The following is a 15,166-nucleotide window of genomic DNA, read 5'->3' on the forward strand; positions in this document are numbered from 1 at the left end:
CCCTCTCACCTTAAATGCATGTCCTCTGGTATTAGACATTTCAACTCATGGAACATCTTAGTTTTTGTCTGTCCTATCTGTGCCTCTCATAATCTTGTAAACCTCAATCAGATCTCCCCTCAGCCTCCGTCACTCCAGAGAAAACAACCCAAGTTTGTCCAACCGCTCGTTACAGCATGTGCCCTCTAATCCGGGCAGCATCCTGGTGAACCTCTTCTGCACCCTCTCCAAAGCCTCGACATCCTTCCTATAGTGGGTAACCAGAACTGTACACAATACTCCAGATGCAGCCTAACTGGAGTTGACAAAACTGCAAAATAACTTCCTGACTTTTGAACTCAGTGCCTCGACTGATCAAGGGCAAACATTCCGTACGCCATCTTAACCACCCTCTCAACCTGTGTAGACCAATGGTTTGCATCGACGTAGATTTACACTGACGATTCTGTGGAGGATGTGGAAGCTTTGAGAGGGTTTGGAATGAAGCGAGGGACCTGGGTGGGCACACGAGGAGGGAATACAGAGTGAATGCAGTCAATAGGAGGTGCAAGCTGGGACAGATGTGTTTGTTCAGAGATACAGTACGGTAACAGGCTCTGCTGGGCCCACGCTGCCCAATTGCACCCAAATGACCCGTTAACCATCTGTCTGTGGACTGTGGGAAGAAACAGGAGCACCTGGGGGAAACCCACGTGGTCACAGGGAGAACGTACCAACTCCTTATAGACTGACGGGAATTGGAAGCTGGGTTGCTGCTGCTGTGAGTGTCTGTGCTCATCGCTACACTACCCACAACTTCCCTCTTTAACACAGTCCCTCAACATCCTCAAAACGGTTTCTGCACCGTTTCTAGTGTAATAACATCCTTCCTATAGCCGGGTGTACAAAGCTGAACACAATATTCTGTAACTGCAACATCTTACCTCTGTATGTTGGACTGAGGAGGTGGGGGGAAGGAAATGCTGATCAGCTGGGATTCGATTGGAACTGGTCTCATTCCTGGATCTAATCAGCTGGGATCCCCATTGGAACTGGTCTTGATCCTGGATCTAATCAGCTGGGATCCCCATTGGAACTGGTCTCGATCCCAGATCTAATCAGCTGGGATCCCCATTGGAACTGGTCTCGATCCCGGATCTAATCAGCTGGGATCCCCATTGGAACTGGTTCCAGTGCCCACTGGTCTTGTTCCTGGAGCTGTGGTTTGTTGGCCTCAAAGTTCAAAATAAATTCATAATCAAACTAGACATTGGGCCATACACACCCTGAGGTTAATTTTCTTGTGGGCATTCACAGTAAATACAAAGCAACACAGAAGAATCCATGAAAGGCTACAAAACAATATGGACAAACTCCCCATGTGCAAACTGCAGATACAAAAACACACAAAAAACAAATATCGATAAATAAATAATAAATATTGAGAACACGAGCTGTAACGTCCTGAGCAGGGAGTCCATAGGTTGTGAGGACAGTTCAGTGATGGGGTGAGTGAAGTTATCCACACTGGTTCAGGAGCCTGCTGGCTGAGGGGTGATAACTGTTCCTGAACCTGGTGGTGTGAGGCTGCTATACCTTGTCCCTGATGGCAGCCGTGAGAACGGGGCGTGTTCTGGGCGGTGGGGGACCCTGATGATGGAAGCTCTTTTCCTGTGCCAGTGCTCCGTGTAGATGTGCTCAATGGTGGGGGAGATTTAACCGTGACGGACTGGGCCATATCCAATACTCATTCCCTGGAACCTCGAGCCCACTGCCCCAGGAGTGAAAGGGTTACCGTATGAGGAACGTCTGGCAGCTCTTGGGCTGTATTCCCTGAAGATCAGGAGAATGAGGCGGGGAATCTCATAGAAACACTTTGAATGTTAAAAGGCCTGAACAGATTAGATATGGCAAAGTTATTTCCCATGGTAGTGGAGTCCAGGACAAGAGGGCACGACTTCAGGATTGAAGGACGTCTATTTAGAACTGAGATGCGGAGAAATCACTTTAGTCAGAGGGTGGTAAATCTGTGGAATTTGTTGCCACGAGTGGCTGTGGAGGCCAAGTCATTGGGTGTATTTAAGGCAGAGATAGATAGGTTCTTGATTTAGCCAGGGCAACAAAGGGTATGGCGCGAAGGCAGGGGAGTGGGGATGACTGGAAGAATTGGATCAGCCCATGATTGAATAGTGGAGCAGACTCGATGGGCTGAATGGCCTACTTCTGCTCCTATATCTTGTGGTCTTGTGGTCTATTCTTGGCAGCTGCTGTGTGGACAGTGAGTGACCACTGCACTGTGTTATTGTTTTCAGGAGGGGGACTCGTCGGGAGGCCTGGAGAGGATCGGCCGGCAGCTGACCCACCACCTGAGCCCACACTCACAGTACAGACGCCAGGGGTTCCTCAAGCGCAAACCTCAGGCCTGGTAATCCCCACCACTCGCTCCTTCTCAACGTGCCTCACGCATACGACTCTGCACCTCCCTTCCATTAGGCATCGGAACAGAATTCGGCCAAAAAAAAAATCTTCCTCATCTCTTTTGTGAATGGATGCCCCTCTATTCTGAGGTTGTGCCCTCTGGTCTGAGATTCACCCACTGTAGATCCTCTCCATATCCAGTCCATCTACGTTTTTCAATATTCTATAGATTTCCCACTCCCCCCCCCCCCCCACCATCTTCTGAATTGCAGCGAGTACAGGCCCAGAGCCATCAAAGATTCCCCATGAGTTCACACTTTTATTTTTGGGATAACTTTCACTTTAATGCCAGCAAATCTTTTCCTTCGATGATGGACGCAAAACTGCTCCCAATCCTCGAGTACAGTGTGACTGAAGCCTCATAAAGTCTGAACATCACATCCTTGCTTTTCTATTCAAATCCTCTTGAAATGAATGCTAACCTTGCATTTGCCTTCCTCACCACCGACTCAACCTGCAAATTCACCTTCCAGGAATCCCAAGTCCCTTTGTGCCTTGGATTTTTAAATTTTCTCCCCGTTTCGAAAGTAGTCTGTGCCTTTATTCCTTCTACCAAAGTGCATGACTGTACACTTCCTGACACTATTCCATCTGGCACTTTGTTGCCCGTTCTCCTAATCTGTCTGAGTCCTTCTGCAGACTCCCTGTTTCCTCAGAACTACCTGCCCCTCCACCTATCTTCCTATTGTCCACAAAGCCATCAATTCCATCATCAAAATCATTAACGTATAATGTAAGAAGAATCGGTCCCAACACAGACTCCTCTAGAACACCACCAGTCACCGGCAGCCAATCAGAAAAGGCTCCCTTTGTTCCCAGTCTTTGCCTCCTGCCAACCAGCCGCTGGTTTATCCATGCCAGAGTTTTTCCTGTAATACCATGGGCTCTTGCTAAGTTATCTTATGTGCAGCATCTTGTCAAAGGCCTTCTGACAATCCAAATACATATTACCCACTGGTTCTCCCTTGTCTATCCTGTGTGTTACTTCCTCAAAGAATTCCAACAGATTTGTCAGGCAAGGTTTTCCCTCGAGGAAATGGAAACCATGCTGACTTTGGCTTATTTTATCATGTGTCTCAAGTATCCAGAAACCTCATCGTTAATAATCGACTCCATCTTCCCAACCACTGAGGTCATGCTAACTGGCCTATAATTCCTTTTTCTTCTGTCTCCTTCCCTTCTTGAAGAGTGAAGTGACATCTGCAATCTTCCAAATTCTATTAGTTCATGAAAGATCATTACTAATACACCCACAATCTCTTCAGCTACCTCTTTTGGAACCCTGGGTGTAGTCCATGTGTCCAGGTGACTGGTCTACCTTCAGACCTTTCAGCTTCCCAAGCACCTTCTCCCTAGTAATAGTGACTGCACTCACTTCTGCCCCCGGCACTCTCGAACTTCTGGCATACTGCCGGTGTCTTCCGCAGTGACAGCTGATGCAAAGTACTTATTCAGTTCGTCCATCATTACTAGCTCTCCAGCGTCATTTTCCAGCAGTCCAATATCAACTCTTCTCTCTTCATATATCTGGAAAAGGTTTTTAGTATCCTCTTTGATATTTTTGGCTAGCTTACTTTCATATTTCATCTTTTCCCTCCTTGTGGCTTTCATTACTTGTCTTTTGTTTTTTTTAAGCTTACTATCCACTAACTTCCCACTGAATTTTACTTTGTTACATGATAATTTTGGCTTCCCTTGTCTGCCACAGTTGAGTCACCCTGCCTTTGAACACTTCGAGGTGTGTCTATCCTGCACCTTCTGAATTGCTCCCAGAAATGCAGCCTTTTCTGCTGTGCCATCATCCCTGCTAATGTCTCCTTCCAATCAACTCTGGCCATCTCCTTTCTTGCACTTTGTAATTCCCTTTACTCCACTGCAATCTTGATACATCTGGCTTTAGCTTCTCCCTCAACTGCAGGGTTAAATCTGTCATATTATAATCCCTGCCTCCTAAGGCTTCCTTTACCTGAAGCTCCCTTATCAAATCTAGTTCATTACACAACACACAATCCAGAATAGCTGCTCCCTTTGTTGGCTCAAACATGAGCTGCTTTGAAAAGCCATCTCATAGCCATTCTACAAATTCTCTCTCTTGGGATTGAAAATCAGCACTAGTTGATTTTCCCACTCTCCCTGCATACTGAAATCCCTCATGACTATAACATTTCCTCTTTAACATGTATTTTCCATCTCCCATTGTAATTTGTACCCCACATCCTGGCTATTGTTCGAAGGCCTGTATATAACTCACATCAGGGTCTTTTTACTCTAGCAGTTCCTTAACTCTCCCCACAGGGATTCTACGCCTTCTGATCCTATATCATCTCTTTTTAAGGATTTGATATTATTTTTTACCAAAAGGGCCACCTCACCCCCTCTGCCTCCTTGTCTGTCCTTTTGATACAAGGTGTATCCTTGAATGTTAAGTTCTCTGCCATGATCTTCTTCCAGCCGTGACTCAGTGATTCTTGCAACGTCATACCTGACGATTTGTAACTGAACTACAAGGTCACCGGCCTTATTCTGTGTACTGTGTGCTTCAACTGTAATACCCTCATCAGAGGTTTCAAAGGTACATTTAATGTCAGAGAAATGTATACAATATACATCCTGAAATGCTTTTTCTTCACAACCATCCATGAAAACAGAGGAGTACCACAAAGAATGAACGACAGTTAAATGTTAGAACCCCAAAGCCCCCGTCAGCTCCCCCGTCCCACATGTAAGCAGCAGCAAAGCAATGATCCCCCCACCAGCAAAAAAGCATCAGTGCCCTCTATCAAGCACTCAAGCATGCAGCAAAGCATCAATAAGGACACAGACTTGCAGTACCCCAAAGACTACTCGTTCACCTGGTTTTCGACATACCACAGGCTCTCTCTCTCTCTCTCTTCCTAATATGGAAAAAAGAGATGTCTCTGTGTCACAGCAAGAGGGGAGACATATCAAACAACTCACTGATTTATGATGTTAAAAGTCCATTGTGTCACTTTTTCCGAGCTCCGTGCCCAAAGTTCTCAGGTCTCTGGGCACGCAGCCAATAGCCACTTTTGATCTTTCATCTCCCATGACACACCGAGTTCCTGCAGAGACACAGACCTTCGGTCCACCCGTCTCCAAAGCCACGAGATCCCGGAACTCCGAAGGCGAGTTAATCTCCTAGGCTGCACCCTTGGCATATCGAAAAGCGGCCACTCACGAAGTCCCGAGAGCAGGTCCTGTTCCGGCAAAGAACCGAAGTCAGCATGTATTCGTCACCCTTTTCAGTATTGTCTCCCTGCAGCTCATCTCACTTTCTGCAATTTTGCCCTGTCTGTCTGTCTGAGTCTCACTACACGCTGCCTCTGCTTGTAAACCACCTGCCCCATCCTCTGCCCTATTACTCCAGTTCCCACCCCCCCCCCGGGCCAAATTAGCTTAAACCCTCTCCAAAAGTTCTAGCAAACCTGCCCGCAAGGATATTGGGAACCCCTCGGGCTCAGGACTAACCCATTCCTTTTGTACAGGTCATACCTTCTAAAGAGATTCCAGTGATCCAGAAATCTGAAGCCCTGAGCCCTGCACCAGTTCCTCAGCCACATCATCCTGTTCTTACCCTCACTGGCATGTGGCACAGGCAGCAATCCTGGGATGACCACCCTGCAGGTCCTACTTTTCAGCCTTCTACCTAACTCCCTAAATTCTCACTTCAGGACCTCCCCACTTTTTGTACTTGTATCATTTCTGAATTTGCTCCTCGTTCAGAAAAAGTCTGCACCTTAATTCTTAAAACCAAAGTACATGACTGTACACTTCCCTACACGGTATTCCATCTGCCACTTCTTCACCCATTCTCCTAATCTTGGCCTCCATAGTCATCCATGGCAAGGAATTCCACAGATTCTCCACCCTCCAGTTAAACAAATCCCTCCTCATCTCCGTCCAAAGGGACGTCCTTCTGTTTTGAGGCTGTGCCCTCTGGTCCTAGACTTTCTCACTATTGGAAACCTCCTCTCCACGTCCAGTCTATCTACGCCTTCCAATATTCAGTAAGATCACCCTCCCCCATTCTTCTCAACCTCAGTGAGTGCACAACCACAGCCATCAAATGCTCCTATGTTAACCCTTTCATTCCCATGAACCTCTGAAGCCTCTCCAATGCCAGTACACCCTTCCTCAGGAGCCCGAAACTGCCCTGTGCACTCTGACCAACGCCTCTCCAAGCCTCAATGTTGCAACCTTGCCTTTACATTCTGGTCCTCTTGAAAGGAGTGCTAACTTTGTCACCGTTCCTTTCGCAGTCTGAAGGCTGCCCTGTCTGGGAGCCCGCCGAGCACGACTGTGGACTTGTCCGGAATTGCGCTGACCCCGCGAGACCTGCCTCGTGTCACCCTGTACCTGCAGCGCTGCTGGGAGATGGTGTGCACCGTGGAGTTAGGTTTCACCGAGCTGACGGACGAGGGCTTCCTGCAGCTTTTGCCCACCTTGGCCTCGCTGCCCAACCTCTGCACCCTGTCCCTCAACGGCAACAAGCTGACCCGGGCCATCCTGCGCCAGCTGACCGACGCCCTCAAGGACCTCGACAAGTTCCCCAGCATCAGTTGGATCGACCTTGGCAACAACGTGGACATCTACTCGCTGCCTCAGCCCTTCCTGGTTGGCCTGCGGAGGCGTTGCCCCAAGCACGGGAACCTGCCCACCATCTTGGAATTCGCGGAGAGCCAGGGCGGCGAGCCGGCGGCCGAGGGGATGGTGACAGTCCAGGAGCCTCCACTGGACATGGCTGCCGGCGGCGCAGAAAACTCAGAGGAAGAGGGGGCCGCGGGGGAGGCCGGCCACTTGGTGGAACACACGTGACGTGCGCAGGCCTGTGGTGGAATGTCGGCCATTGGGTGTTGGAGGCGTTGGCCCTGTGGGCAGTGCTCTTCTCTGACCAGACTTGTTTTGGGTGTGGCCAGCCTTCCCTGCTGATACACTCCGGGCCACGCTGGCCCCAGTGTCTTCCCTGACTGCGGCCCATCTGCTGTCAAGCCGTGGCACCCGCCCGCTGTCTGCGCCGGAACTGGGCTCCTTGCGACAATGAAATGATGGGACATGGAGGGGCGAGCCCACACTGGTCTCAGGACAACGACTAGCAGACTCTTTACCCTTGGGGTCTCCGTTCCTCCAAGCCCACGTGTGTGTATGTGTCCGTGTCTGTCTGCGTGGTGTTCCCCGTCACGGGGGCTGGCAGGTTTGCCCCTCGGACACCAGCGCCGGTGGTGCCGTGGCGGGCCCAGCCCGTGCATCGGTCAGTGTTGGAGTGGCGGACTGGCTCCCTGTGGTCAGACAGCCTCCAGCCCTGGTCAGCGAGGCAGCTGGTTACGTGTGCTCTGGGGTGGTCTGAGTTGCGAGGGTGCCGGCTTATCGCTGTCCACAGCTGAGGTTTGCTCCGCACCCAAGTGGACGGTTCAGTTGCCCCAAACCTGACCTTCCCAGTGGCCTGGTACGGAACTGCCCTGAACCTTTACCCTCAGCCTCTTCGTCCAGGATCCACCCCCGAGGCCGCGGCACGTACTCACTCCTCTCCACGGTTTGCCTTGGCACTCTCCTAACCGTGACAGCCAGCCACTGGTCTGCCCCCCTCTTGCTTCTGCAGGGCAGGGCAAGGCTTGCACCTCCCCACCCGGCTGTTGGCTGGAGCTTCACCTGCCCTGGGTGCCTCTGACCCATCAGCAGCCCCCTCCCCCAGCAACCGGAAATGCTGACCGTCGGCAGTCCTGACGAAGGGTCTCTGCCTGACTCTTTATCCTCCTCCACAGACGCTGCCCGACCTGCTGAGTTCCTCCAGCATTTCAGAATCAGGTTTATTATGACCGGCACTTGTTGTGAAACTTGTTAATGTAGCGGCTGCAGTGATAATATAGAAAAAAATAAGCAAATCAATTACAGTAAGTATGTTTATTAAACAGTTAAATTAAAAATAGTGCAAAATCAGAAATTTAACAAAGTAGTGATTCATGGGTTGAATGTCCATTCAGAAATTGGATGGCGGAGAGGAAGAGGCTGTTCCTGAATCGCTGGGAGTGTGCCTACAGGCTCCTGTACCTCCTTCCCGATGGTAGCAGTGAGAAAGGGGCATGTCCTGGGTGGTGGGGGTTCTCAATGATGGACGCTGCCTTTCTGAGGCTGTGTTGCTCTGGACCCCAGGTCCTGTCTGAAGATGCCTGGCCAGCCTCAGCCTCAGCAGCTCTCGGCCAGCACAGAGCGGTCAGTGTGGCTCAGTGCTGGGCACCCTCAGTTGACAAAGGACTTCTCTTCCACGGCAATCAGTGAGCCCCTGAGAGGGGGGACGAGGCTGGCCATCGGCTCACTTTCCATCTGCTCGCTGCGAGCACCACCGCGCCTCCCTCACCTCTGCCCCCAGCGAAAGCAGTGGCAGAACTGTCATCCCGGAGACGTCTGCGGAACCGAAGCCCACTAGGTGGGGCACCCCGTGCCTCAGGAGTTTGTCTGATGGGCGTCTCAATCACTCACCTCTCCGAGTCCAGCTCCAGGCAGATTCCGAAGCAGTTGGGGCTGGTTTCCCCTGCACTGCCTCTGGGCAGAAGCTGCCTTCCGGATTTTGCTGGAGGGTTCCAGGAAAGTCTCAGAGGCAGTCACCCTCTGAACTCAGGATACCTTCACACCATGTCACTGGGACAGACCCCGTCACCAAAGGGGGCAAGGCGGTGTTGGGAGTCACAGCTTGAGGGCCAACCCCACTACTGAGTTCCACTGTAACCCCCCCACCATGCTCCCACTCACCTGCATTTTCCTCATCTCCAGGAGAGGAACTCCTCCCTCCCTGGAGCCTACAGGTTCAGGAATCACTGGTACCGGAACAGCCTCGGTATCCAAACCCGATCAGCCCACGACCTACGCACCACACTTCTCCCAGGCCCCTGCTGAACTTGGGCAACACTGTTACAGTACCAGCAGCCCTGATAAAGGGGTTTCACTCTGTGTCTGACCCCAGGAGTGTGTGATGGGACGGTGCGGAGGGAGTTTCACTCTGTGTCTGACCACGGGAGTGTGTGATGGGACAGTGAGGAGGGAGCTTCACCCTGTGTCAGACCCCAGGAGTGTGTGATGGGACAGTGGGGAGGGAGCTTCACTCTGTGTCTGACCCCGGGAGTGTGTGATGGGACGGTGTGGAGGGAGCTTCACCCTGTGTCTGACCCCGGGAGTGTGTGATGGGACAGTGAGGAGGGAGTGTCACTCTGTGTCTGACCCCGGGAGTGTGTGATGGGACAGTGAGGAGGGAGTTTCACCCTGTGTCAGACCCCGGGAGTGTGTGATGGGACAGTGAGGAGAGAGCTTCACCCTGTGTCAGACCCCGGGAGTGTGTGATGGGACAGTGTGGAGAGAGTTTCACCCTGTGTCAGACCCTGGGAGTGTGTGATGGGACAGTGAGGAGGGAGCTTCACTCTGTGTCTGACCCCGGGAGTGTGTGATGGGACGGTGTGGAGGGAGCTTCACTCTGTGTCTGACCCCGGGAGTGTGTGATGGGACGGTGTGGAGGGAGTGGCACTCTGTGTCTGACCCCGGGAGTGTGTGATGGGACAGTGAGGAGGGAGTTTCACTCTGTGTCTGACCCCAGGAGTGTGTGATGGGATGGTGTGGAGGGAGTTTCACTCTGTGTCTGACCACTGGAGTGTGTGATGGGACAGTGAGGTGGGAGCTTCACCCTGTGTCTGACCCCGGGAGTGTGTGACGGGACGGTGGGGAGGGAGTTTCACCCTGAGTCAGACCCTGGGAGTGTGTGATGGGACAGTGTGGAGAGAGCTTCACCCTGTGTCAGACACCAGGAGTGTGTGATGGGACGGTGGGGAGGGAGCTTCACTCTGTGTCTGACTCCGGGAGTGTGTGATGGGACGGTGGGGAGGGAGCTTCACTCTGTGTCTGACTCCGGGAGTGTGTGATGGGACGGTGTGGAGGGAGATTCACTCTGTGTCTGACCCCGCGAGTGTGTGTAGGGTCACTGTTACAGAACCAGCAGCCCTGGTTCAACTCCGGTCACTGTCTGTAAAAAGTTTCAATTCTCCCGGTGACCGTGTGGGTTTCCTCCGGGGGGCCCCGGTTTTCTCCCATAGTCCAAAGACGAACAGATCACGTGGGGTGGCTCTGGTGCAGTGGACCGGAAGGGCCTGTCACTGCTCTGAATCTCTAAATTTAAAAAAAAACAAATAATTAAAAAATCTTAATGGCATTCAGGCTCCTCGGCGCACGGCCGGAACCTGGCCGCAGTCGGCGCCTCCTCGCCTTCCCCCGCGCCGCGCGGTTCCCTCGCCTCAGCCTTGTGGGTCTGAGGTTACAAAGCCAGGGTCTATGCTCCGGAATTTGTGACAAGTCCTCTCGAACGGACCCCGCTCCTGTACGTACGGCACCGCGGGCGTTCGGGGCTCGAGTCCGCATGAGAGGTGTGCGCGTCGAAGCGATCATTGAGCCGAGCCCCGACACCCTCCGGCCGGAAAGGCTGGCGTGACGGGCTGAAGGTTCCTCAACATCACGCTGGATAGGGGTGATGCGGCCCACCAGGGTGAGACGGGGAGGGAGAAGGTGATTTGTCCCGGGTGGGGAGCCACCGGCAGAAGTTGTGATTCCCCTTTAGCTCAGCAAGGTCAGCGCCATTATTTCCACGCAATGCTTGTGCCAGGGTGCGGGGGCATTTAACCTTGCGGTCAAAGTGCATTTTGAACTGTCCCGTAACCGCACGAGTATCGTCCTTGCAGGCAGATTCCTGTCGCTGTCTGTGAGGAGTTTGCACGTTCTCCCCGTCACTCCGGGTTCCTTCCACATTCCGAAGATGTACCGGTTGGGTTATTGCGTCGTGAGCGAGCACTGTTGCGCAAGGAGCGCGCCGACACTTGCGAGCTGCCCCCGACACTTGCGAGCTGCCCCCGGCACAATCCGCGCGAATGACGCGTTTCACCGTGCTTCGATGTGCGTGACTGATCTTTATCATTCGTTACCTGGGTGTCTGAGTGTCACCCGGGACTCTGACCGGACACGGTAACAACGCACGAAATAGGGAAAACTGCCGCTGATATCCGAGCAGCGAGTGCCTGCAGACAAATGGAAGCGAGCACGCCTCCTGTACATGGCGTAATCCCGTTGTGTATGCAGACCCAGTCGGTCCCGTCCTGCGAGGAGTGGAACACATTGCTGGCAGTCCTTAACCAGCCCTTGTTGTTTACGCAGGGAGACGTAAAGAAATTTTTCACTGTTGAGGTATTGGGAAACTAGCACACTGTTATTTTTCTCTGGCGTGACCCCGCGTGGAAAGGCCCCGTAAATCCCGATAAATCCCCAAGCCACGAAAGGCCAAGATATTGCAAGGAAACTCTGACACCCGCCACCGACTGGTAGGGCAGGAGGGAGCGGTTTGTTCTGATGTCAGACGGTGACTCTCTCCCCCGGGAGGAGAACAGCTCTCTGGCAAATTGCAAACAGCTGCCGCAAGAACACAAAATAATCTGCAGATGCTGGGGTCAAAGCAACACTCACAACACGCCGGAGGAACTCAGCGGGTCGGGCAGCATCCGTGGAAAAGATCGGTCGACGTTTCGGGCCGGAACCCTTCGTCAGGACTGAAGAGGGAAGGGGCAGAGGCCCGATAAAGAAGGTGGGGGGAGGGTGGGAAGGAGAAGGCTGGTAGGTTCCAGGTGAAAAACCAGTAAGGGGAAATATAAAGGGGTGGCGGAGGGGAAGCAGGGAGGGGATAAGCAGGAAAGGTGAAGAAGGAATAGGGGAAAACACAATGGGTAGTAGAAGGAGGCAGAACCATGAGGGAGGTGATAGGCAGCTGGGAGAGGGGGCAGAGTGAAACTGGGATAGGGGAAGGGAGGGGGAGGGAATTACTGGAAGTTGGAGAATTCTATGTTCATACCAAGGGGCTGGAGACTACCTAGATGGTATCTGAGGTGTTGCTCCTCCAACCTGAGTTTAGCCTCATCATGGCAGTATAGGAAGCCATGTATGGACATATCCGAATGGGAATGTGAAGCAGAGTTGAAGTGGGTGGCTACTGGGAGATCCTGTCTGTTTTGGCGGACGGAGCGGAGGTGCTCGACGAAGCGGTCCCCCAATCTGCGTTGGGGTTCACCTGCTTCCCCCTCCCCCACCCCTTTATCTCTCCCCATACTGGTTTTTCACCTGGAACCTACCAGCCTTCTCCTTCCCACCCTCCCCCCACCTTCTTTATCGGGCCTCTGCCCCTTCCCTCTACAGTCCTGACGAAGGGTTCCAGCCCGAAATGTCGACCGATCGTTACCACGGATGCTGCCCGGCCTGCTGAGTTCCTCCAGCGTGTTGTGAGCTGCTGCAAGAAAACTCGCCGTCAGCAGTGGCCAACAAACACAGTGTGAAATTCCCACACTGAAACATCCACACTCGTACATAACAACTACATCCATCAGTTTCCCTTTTTCTCCAAGCTCAGGATGACGGACATTTGTGCTCTCTGTCTGACCCCGGGAATGTGTGATGGGAGAGTGTGGAGGGAGATTCACTCTGTCTGACCCCGGGAGTGTGTGATGGGACGGTGTGGATTGAGCTTCACTCTGTGTCTGACCCCAGGAGTGAGTGATGGGACAGTGTGGAGGGAGTTTCACTCTCTGTCTGACCCCGGGAGTGTGTGATGGGATGGTGTGGAGGGAGCTTCACTCTGTGTCTGACCCCGGGAGTGTGTGATGGGACGGTGTGGAGGGAGATTCACCCTGTCTGACCCCGGGAGTGTGTGATGGGACGGTGTGGAGTGAGCTTCACTCTGTGTCTGACCCCAGGAGTGTGTGATGGGACGGTGTGCAGGAAGTTTCACTCTGTGTCTGACCCCGGGAGTGTGTGATGGGACAGTGAGGGGGGAGCTTCACCCTGTGTCTGACCCTGGGAGTGTGTGATGGGACAGTGAGGAGGGAGTGTCACTCTGTGTCTGGCCCCGGGAGTGTGTGATGGGACAGTGAGGAGGGAGTTTCACCCTGTGTCAGACCCTGGGAGTGTGTGATGGGACAGTGAGGAGGGAGCTTCACCCTGTGTCAGACCCCGGGAGTGTGTGATGGGACAGTGTGGAGAGAGTTTCACCCTGTGTCAGACCCCGGGAGTGTGTGATGGGACAGTGAGGAGGGAGTTTCACCCTGTGTCAGACCCCGGGAGTGTGTGATGGGATGGTTTGGAGGGAGCTTCACCCTATGTCTGACCCCGGGAGTGTGTGATGGGACAGTGAGGAGGGAGTTTCACCCTGTGTCTGACCCCGGGAGTGTGTGATGGGACAGTGAAGAGGGAGTTTCACTCTGTCTGACCCTGGGAGTGTGTGATGGGACAGTGAGGAGGGAGTGTCACTCTGTGTCTGACCCCGGGAGTGTGTGATGGGACAGTGAGGAGGGAGCTTCACCCTGTGTCAGACCCCGGGAGTGTGTGATTGAAACATAGAAACATAGAAAATAGGTGCAGGAGTAGGCCATTCGGCCCTTCAAGCCTGCACCGCCATTTATTATGATCATGGCTGACCATCCAACTCAGAACCCCGCCCCAGCCTTCCCTCCATACCCCCTGACCCCCGTAGCCACAAGGGCCATATCTAACTCCCTCTTAAATATAGCCAATGAACTGGCCTCAACTGTTTCCTGTGGCAGAGAATTCCACAGATTCACCACTCTCTGTGTGAAGAAGTTTTTCCTAATCTCGGTCCTAAAAGGCTTCCCCTCTATCCTCAAACTGTGGCCCCTCGTTCTGGACTTCCCCAACATCGGGAACAATCTTCCTGCATCTAGCCTGTCCAATCCCTTTAGGATCTTATACGTTTCAATCAGATCCCCCCTCAATCTTCTAAATTCCAACGAGTACAAGCCCAGTTCATCCAGTCTTTCTTCATATGAAAGTCCTGCCATCCCAGAAATCAATCTGGTGAACCTTCTTTGTACTTCCTCTATGGCAAGGATGTCTTTCCTCAGATTAGGGGACCAAAACTGCACACAATACTCCAGGTGTGGTCTCACCAAGGCCTTGTACAACTGCAGTAGTACCTCCCTGCTCCTGTACTCGAATCCTCTCGCTATAAATGCCAGCATACCATTCGCCTTTTTCACCGCCTGCTGTACCTGCATGCCCACTTTCAATGACTGGTGTATAATGACACCCAGGTCTCGTTGCACCTCCCCTTTTCCTAATCGGCCACCATTCAGATAATAATCTGTTTTCCTATTTTTGCCACCAAAGTGGACAACTTCACATTTATCCACATTAAATTGCATCTGCCATGAATTTGCCCACTCACCCAACCTATCCAAGTCACCCTGCATCCTCTTAGCATCCTCCTCACAGCTAACACTGCCACCTAGCTTCGTGTCATCCACAAACTTGGAGATGCTGCATTTAATTCCCTCATCCAAGTCATTAATATATTTTGTAAACAACTGGGGTCCCAGCACTGAGCCTTGCGGTACCCCACTAGTCACCGCCTGCCATTCTGAAAAGGTCCCGTTTATTCCCACTCTTTGCTTCCTGTCTGCTAACCAGTTCTCCACCCACACCAATACCTTACCCCCAATACCACGTGCTTTAAGTTTGCACACTAATCTCCTGTGTGGGACCTTGTCAAAAGCCTTTTGAAAATCCAAATATACCACATCCACTGGTTCTCCCCTATCCACTCTACTAGTTACATCCTCAAAAAATTCTATGAGATTCGTCAGACATGATTTTCCTTTCACAA

The 15,166-nt window shown here is 52.4% G+C and overlaps 1 protein-coding gene across 2 annotated transcripts in view; it reads left to right on the forward strand.

Moving 5' to 3' along the window:
* Nucleotides 1-8,407, forward strand: part of LOC140187467 (leucine-rich repeat-containing protein 75A-like) — a 52,175-nt gene extending 43,768 nt beyond the window's left edge. The window contains exons 3-4 of one of the 2 annotated variants that reach the window (XM_072242785.1): nucleotides 2,292-2,404; nucleotides 6,738-7,392. In XM_072242785.1, coding sequence (XP_072098886.1) covers nucleotides 2,292-2,404; nucleotides 6,738-7,293 — 669 coding nt within the window. In that variant the 3' untranslated portion in view covers nucleotides 7,294-7,392. Of the gene's footprint in view, nucleotides 1-2,291; nucleotides 2,405-6,737 lie in introns of both variants that reach the window. The other variant, XM_072242784.1, reaches the window with a different exon arrangement.
* The last annotated feature ends 6,759 nt before the right edge of the window (nucleotides 8,408-15,166 follow it).

This window comes from Mobula birostris, chromosome 25 (genome assembly GCF_030028105.1).
Source record: "Mobula birostris isolate sMobBir1 chromosome 25, sMobBir1.hap1, whole genome shotgun sequence".
In the NCBI taxonomy this organism is placed as follows: Eukaryota; Metazoa; Chordata; class Chondrichthyes; order Myliobatiformes; family Myliobatidae; genus Mobula; species Mobula birostris.